We start from the raw sequence: 7,496 nt of genomic DNA on the forward strand, positions 1-7,496 counted from the left end.
GCGAATCGCAAGCCAGCATGAATGAACAGCCTCCCTCCAATCGGAGCCCGCCCCGGGGCCAGGAGCACGCGGGCTCCCCAGCCCCAGCGCATCCCCGGCCAATCCCTGGGAGCCGCCTGCACCCCCGCCTCCAATCGGGGAGGGAGGCGAGAGGAAGCTCCCCGAGCCGGGGGCACCCTATGAAGGCGAGGAGCCTCCTGCCAGTCCCGGCCGGCGGAGCCAATGGGGCGCGGGGGGGAGTGGCCGGGAGCCCGGCACCCACCGGCGCCCCGCAGCCCGGCTCTAAAGCGCCGCGCTCCGCCGAGCGCCCTCAGTGAGCGCGGGGAGCCATGGCCGCCGCAGCCCAGTACCTGCCCCGCAGCAGCCCGCTGCTGCCCCCCGACTCGGGCCGCATGCACCAGGGCACGACCTACCGCGAGGTGCAGAAGATGATGCACCACGAGTACCTGCAGGGCCTGGCCAGCGGCTCCGGCCACCCCGTGAGCCTCGGCCACCCCCAGTGGCTGCCCGGCGCCGGCTCCGACTGGGGCAGCGGCTCCCACCTGGGCCAGGCCGAGCACGGCAAGGGCGGCGTGCAGGGGGCGGGCCGCGAGGAGCTGCCCGGCGCCTTCCACCCCCGCTCCCACCTGGTGCACCAGCAGGCGCCCGGCGGCCACCCGGGCGCCTGGGCGCAGGGCAGCGGGCACCACCTGGCGCCCATGTCCCCCACGTCCGGCAGCCACCAGCCGCTGCTCTACTCGCAGTCCGCCTACCCCAACCTGAACGGCATGCTGGGCCCCCCGGCGCCGGCCCTGCACCACGGCCTGCGGGACCCCCTGGGCCACGAGGAGGCGGCCGGGCTGCACGACCCCCAGCTGGAGGCCTCCCCGCAGCACCTGGGCCACCCGCAGGAGCACTCGGACGAGGACGCGCCCAGCTCCGACGACCTGGAGCAGTTCGCCAAGCAGTTCAAGCAGCGGCGGATCAAGCTGGGCTTCACCCAGGCGGACGTGGGCCTGGCCCTGGGCACCCTCTACGGCAACGTCTTCTCGCAGACCACGATCTGCCGGTTCGAGGCGCTGCAGCTCAGCTTCAAGAACATGTGCAAACTCAAGCCCCTGCTCAACAAATGGCTGGAGGAGACCGACTCCAGCACGGGCAGCCCCACCAACCTGGACAAGATCGCGGCGCAGGGCCGCAAGCGCAAGAAGCGCACCTCCATCGAGGTGGGCGTGAAGGGCGCCCTGGAGAGCCACTTCCTCAAGTGCCCCAAGCCCTCGGCCCACGAGATCACCTCGCTGGCGGACAGTCTGCAGCTGGAGAAGGAGGTGGTGCGGGTCTGGTTCTGCAACCGGCGGCAGAAGGAGAAGCGCATGACGCCGGCCGGGGTCCCGCACCCGCCCATGGAGGATGTTTACGCGCAGGCGGAGACCTCGCCGCTGCACCACCCGCTCCAGAGCTCGGTGCAGTGACTGGGCGGCGGGGCAGGGGGCTGAGGGCGCCGGGCCGCGGCGGGTGCAGCTCTGGAGTTTACAGCGAGGGCCCGCGGGCGGCAGGGACCGGGCCCGCGGGCGGCAGGGACCGCGCCCGGCCCGGCCCGGCCAGGGCGCCCGAACCCCGCCCGCGGGCCCGGCGGGCAGTCGCGCTCGGGACTTGGGCTGCTGCCGCTTGGTTTCGGGCCCTGGATGCCGAGACTCGCCGGGCGGCGCGTGGAAAACGCTCCTTAATTTATTCCTCAGACTGGTGCGCAACTGCAATTTGTCTCTAATTTAAATCGCTGTATTTATTTGACTTCCAAAAATACCGCGCGCTCCAGAGCCCCGCGGCTCTGCAAACGCCGCGAGAGGAGAACTAGCCAAAGGTTTGAGATCTAATTTATTCTTCGTTTGCTCCCATGCCACTGACCCTGCGGGGGGCTCTCTCCGGCCCGGCTCCCCGCCCCCCTGTCCCCCCCCCCGGCTGCAGGCTGGGACGGGTCGGGGAGGGGCGAGACCTGGTGCCGAAGCTCCCCCCCCCGCGGGCCCCTGGACCGGTTCCGATGGCGCTGATCCCCCCTCTCCTCCTGGGGGGCCGCCCGGTGCAGACGGCGGCCTCTTGGCTTCCCAGGGAGCGGAGAGTTTCCCCGGGCTCGCTCCAGGGGCTCCCCGGGCTGGCGCTGCGGGGCCTGGGAGGGGCGCTGGGGAGCGCAGGGGTGTGCGGGGCGGGTCGCGGTAACTTTCCCAGCCCGGCTGTAAATATGTGAGATATGTACACACGTGCCCGCCGCTCCGGATCCCCGCCCCGTCCCCCGGCCGGTTTTTTACACGGACTGATTGCGAGAGGCTATTTTAATATCGTTTCCCGTCCCGTTTCTATTTATTTCTAACCGCGTTCAGAGCCCCCCTTCCCGCGGGCAGGTTCGGTTCCTTCCGCAGCGTTGGGTTCGGAGTTTTTGGTTTTTTAATCGCAAAAAACTATGTAGCCCGCGAAGTTACGTTTCTATTTATGTTTATAGTAAATATTTTTATTACGTACATAAACCATCCCCCCCGGAACCGGTCTCGTGTCTTCTTTGCAGGCTGCTGGACCCTGCCCGGGAGGCTGGCGAGGGCTTGGCGTTAGGGGAGCTGGCAGGGAGCGGGCCGGGGCAGGGGCCCCAAGCGGGCCGGGGCAGGGGCCCCAAGCGGGCAGGACGCTCCCTGGTCCTGTGGCCCAGGCCAGGCGGGGCTGCCCGTTGCTTCAGCCGCTCCGACGGCTTGTTTTTTTCATCCCCGTAGAAAGTTTGAGGCAAGTTGGGATTTTCCTTTGCAAGGACCCTTCCCACCGCCTCGCCTGGCTCTGCAGGAACCAAGCCCCCGTTCCCAGCAGCAGGGGCGTCCCGTGCTCTCCCTGCAGGACAATGGGGCAGCTCCAGAGAGACCGGGACTGCAACTGTTGAAAAACCGAGGCAAATAAACGCCCCCGGGGCAGGGCACCTGCCGGCCTGATCGCAAATGGCATTTAAACTTGGAGGGGGGAGCCGCTGATTCCGCATGGGGAATTGAATCCTAAATCATGACTTCGGGTGTTCATGTTTGGTCCAAGGGGAATGTGTCACAGTGAGATTCAGAGTCCATGTTTACTGGCTGCATCCTTCTAAAATCTTATAACTCAGATCCCCTGACTCCTAGAGCTTATAGGCGGTGTTTTGCCAAAATTATTCTCCATTCTGCAGTGTGTGCAACTTGCTCTTGATACTCCAGGAGCTGTGGACTCTATCAGCAGGGAAGTGTAAAATCAAGCTCTTTAAACAAATGTGTGGAAGCTCTTACACTTACAAGGGTCTCTGGAAGAGATGAGCTGCCCGTACAGGGATCTCAGGAAAATTATAAGTATATTGTGTGGCCCTAGCTAAGGGGAAAGAATCTGGTCTGATTTGTTCTTCATACCCTGCATTTTTTCAGTTCCAAAGATTTCCCTAAAGAGAAGGTAGAATTTAAAACAAAATGTGACTGTTGCAAATCTCTTCCACATCATATTCGCAGTTAGTGCCGTGAGAGAGAGAGGCGCAGACAGGGCTAAATGCTCACCTGTTACCTGAGAGAGAAAGGGAAACCCTTTTTTTGTTTTTTGAAGCGGAAGCCACTAGTCTAGAAATGTACATTTTACCTGAAAAGGGAGAAAAAACTCCTCATTTTTCATTTATCATAAACTTAAATCTGAAAAGACAACGTTATTAATTTCTTTTAGAGGTAAAAGACCTGTAATTTTATTTTCCTATTCAGCTTTCTAATGTTCTGTTTAATATTATCTTTGCTTTCAGATAACTCAAATATGTGAAAAATCTGTTACTCACCTATGTTTACAATTGTTACCAATACAGTTAATCAGCATTCACATTCCTGTTAATTACACTTCTGGGAAACTCCATCTTCATGGCTTAGACGTCTATATTGTGTGTCTTTTATGTACACACGCAGAGCTTTAAAATGTAGAATACCGGTGGAATAGCATAATTTGTATTTGGGGTGCTATGATAGTCCATTGAGATTAATACGCCTTTTTGGAATATAGAATACAAGCAGAAAATGTTTTTGGTGTTTTTTTTTTAAAGAATTTTCTCACCTTATATTACAGAAAATAATAAACAACAATGTAATACAAGAAAATTCCATCCTAGCACTCAAGCTGTGCTCTGATGGTTTTTGATTTCACCAGATCCTTCTATAGAGTATCATATCCTAATATTTATGCCTATACCAAGGTCTAGAGAATACTTATTTATTTCATGCTCTGTATTTCTAGAAGAATTAATTTGTATCTTTTTAAAGTCTGCTTTCTCTCAGAATTTGTGAGGCAAGGTCACATAAGTGGATTCTTTTCACTTTCACAGATCTTTTATTTCCAGCAACCTTTGTATGTTGAGAGAACTTTTGAAGCCTGTGTCTGTGGAACTCACACACTGGAGAAATGTTTAATTGCATAAAGTGGGTAAAATGTCAGATAATATAATTTGCTAGAAAACTTCCTATCCGCAGTCTATAATATTTGACACGTTGACTTTGGATACATCTCTTATTTTGTGAAACAGCAGGTGTAAAGGGAATTTTGGTTGACGATCGGGCATTACTGTGTGTCAATTCACAAATTAATTTTTTTAGGTGTGAATAATACAGTTTGCGCCCAACATGAAAAATCTTCTGTTTTCCACAAAAATCTTCTGCTTGGTTTTATTGTATTTTTGTGCCTTCAGTGTTTTGTTTGCAAATGCATTATTGCTCAGGCAAATGTCACAATCAGCCATGTTACTATAAATTAATTATCCTACTTTCTCTGTCATTTTCAAAAATGTAGTTATTGTGTAGTGGCTAATACAAAGGATATTAATAGCTACAGCTTTCCTACTCTTATCAACTGTTTCTTTGGATTTTTTTTAATTTAAAAAAAGTCACGATGATGGACCATTATCAGACTAAATATCATGTTTGATACCCATAAGTTAGCACACCAGCAAATGGGTTCACCTTGCAGTACAAATAAGCTGGCAAACACTGCAGAAGACCGCATTAATAACTCCTCTAGAGCAACAAAATAACGCAATATTGTTTAAAAGATTCAACACACATGATTAATAAAGCATTTTGTCAGCTTTGATTACATGCTCATGTTCTTAATTTCTTTCTGCTTATGTGACTGTTTCACAAAAAGGCAGGGACTTGTAGTTCAGCAACATGAAATGGGGTGTGGAATTCTGAATACAAAAAAGTTTGTGTGTGTTTATAAATTTTAGAATTTGCTGAGCGTCTGCAATGGATTGGATAGCATACGCTCATCAGAAATAAAGTAACAATAATTATAAATACATGCAAACCAGGTTCTCATCCAAAATACCTTTATGAAACTATGGAAACATTTCCACATTTCAAATCCTTTTACAGCTTTTATTTTTTTCTCGGTTTCACCCCCAGACACTTGCTTTTAATTTTGGTATTGTAACGTTGAGGCCATTTTTAGAAACCTTTTGGTGATATCTAGTCGGGTTTTTGGTTTTTTGTTTTGTTTTTTTTTTAAAGTCATAAAGCAAAAGAAGGAAATAAGTAAAAGAGAGAGAGAGAAACTTCACTGTGGGGCTTGCGGGAAGTCTTTCCCGTTTGCATTTGGGGATTAACAGTACAGAATTGAAGCCCGTGCCTGTGTGTATCATGAGCAATTTAGGTAGGCTAGTTAAAAGAAGAGAGACCATGTAGCAAACAGTATTACATTGCTATTTAAAAAAGAGGGGTCAATTTTCACATTTCATCCCCATAATGGATAAGATGTGAAGTGAGTTCTGCTGAGGACGAACACCCTGGGGTTGTTTGGTTTGTCAGAATATATCAGGCACTTGCAGCCCCCTTGCATTAGCGTGCTCATGCTATTCCACAGCACAAATAAGACACTTTATTTGTGCAATTCCATAACGCTTAGTCCTTTCAAAAACCAAATACCCCAGGGTTTGCCTCGGTGAAAAGAACAGTTATTTTTCTCAGGCCAGGAGTAAATAACAATTAGGGTGTTGGGGGATTTTTGTGGAGGTGGTTTTGGTTTTATTTTTAACCTTTAGTGAATGTGTTAACATGAGCATTCAGTCTACTATATGGACATAACACAGGTAAAGATGGGGAGGTAGTTTTAGTAGGTCAGAAAAAGTACAATTATGAAAACACTGTCCACTACCAGCAGATATAAGGGGAACTTAGACTCTGCTCCCATAGGCAGTGGTTGGCCACAGCATACACGCCCAGAAAACAGAAGGTGTTTCCATTGCACCTACATTCAAATTCTGTTCTAGTCTACATAGGTTTGTATACTACAGTCATCAGTGGTGGTGAGGGGCTGCCACATCCCTGGCTTGAAGTAATAATTAAAACCACTAAATACACGGTTTCCATCAGCAGCACCTCCACTATTAAAATTGTTCCAGCCCTCCCACCCCCCCAGGCGCTAATCACCAGACTAGTCAGGCTTTTAATTAACATGAAGCTGTATTATGAGAAATTCCCCAATACACCAAGGAAACAATCCTTGGGTTGGAGCTCCAAGTTGTTTGGTTTCAGAGGAGTAAAGGCTTAATCCATCTTGCCTTGCTCACAGGCGTAGCCCCAGTGGGTGAAAGCCAGAGTAATGGGGCTCTATGCAGCAGAGGGGTGGTGGGGCCGGGAGGTAAAATCCACCCGCACACCCAGGGGCTGAAGTCATAGCCACAACCCTTCAGTGCCACTTGCCAGCTGGGACAGTTGGAGCCCAATGAATATGTCCCTGTCACCAGACCACCCCTTCCCCAGCCTTTGTGCTGCCCAATCCATAACAGTGCAGGGAGCCTGATGAGCCAGGCGGGAAGGTCACGCTCTTTTGGGAGCAGAATAACCTGCCATGATTATCTAGCCAGTGTAGAGGAGGAAGTGGTTCCCAAAAGGCGTTGCCCTAGATATTGTTATCAGATATTTCAGGGAGAGAGAAGGGCTCTATTCTGTGAGGCAGGGGAAATTTTCAGCAGCGTGGTGCTTGTTTTCTCTTGTGTCTTTAATAAGGTAGGAAACTGATGGGCGAGCCTGGTGGTGACAATGGATGCTTTGCCCATCTGCCTGTCTAGCCAAAGGTCAGGGGGTGTCAAGAACATCTTCATACTCTGGATTCGTGTCTAAGAATGTTATGGCAGCAACCTGCAAAGGGAGGAAGACTTTGTCTGTGAGGAATAAACCGGCCCTATACTAATCGCACGCACACAGCCATGGAAGTGGCTGGAGAGCATTGCAACCTGGGGAAATTTGCCGCCTTAGACACTCTTGGTTATTGATGCCCCAGAAACCTATTTGATCTCCGCAACAGAGCCCCGCTATTCCACTAACTGTAGGTCATGCCTAGACCCAGTGCACCATGGGGCCTGATCCTGCTCAGCTCTTGGTAGAACGAACTGCCTCTCCGCAAACGAAAGCAGTAGCAACATAATCCCTGTTTGGGTCAATTCAGCCCTGTTATGAAACTGTGAAGCGGTGAGTGACAGTTGACAGTTCCTCAGT

At 51.5% G+C, this 7,496-nt stretch overlaps 1 protein-coding gene across 1 annotated transcript; it reads left to right on the forward strand.

Annotated features, from left to right (window-relative positions):
- Nucleotides 1-263: 263 nt before the first annotated feature.
- On the forward strand, nt 264-1,532 carry POU3F1 (POU class 3 homeobox 1). The gene has a single exon (XM_073317603.1). The coding sequence runs from the start codon at nt 330-332 to the stop codon at nt 1,449-1,451; it is 1,122 nt and encodes a 373-aa protein (XP_073173704.1). The 5' UTR covers nt 264-329; the 3' UTR covers nt 1,452-1,532.
- Nucleotides 1,533-7,496: the final 5,964 nt, after the last annotated feature.

This window comes from Lepidochelys kempii, chromosome 19, assembly GCF_965140265.1.
Source record: "Lepidochelys kempii isolate rLepKem1 chromosome 19, rLepKem1.hap2, whole genome shotgun sequence".
Lineage (NCBI taxonomy): Eukaryota > Metazoa > Chordata > Testudines > Cheloniidae > Lepidochelys > Lepidochelys kempii.

Bases quoted from the DNA above. Each gene is read 5' to 3' on its own strand.
- POU3F1 (XM_073317603.1), top strand. From the start codon at position 330: ATGGCCGCCGCAGCCCAGTACCTGCCCCGCAGCAGCCCGCTGCTGCCC.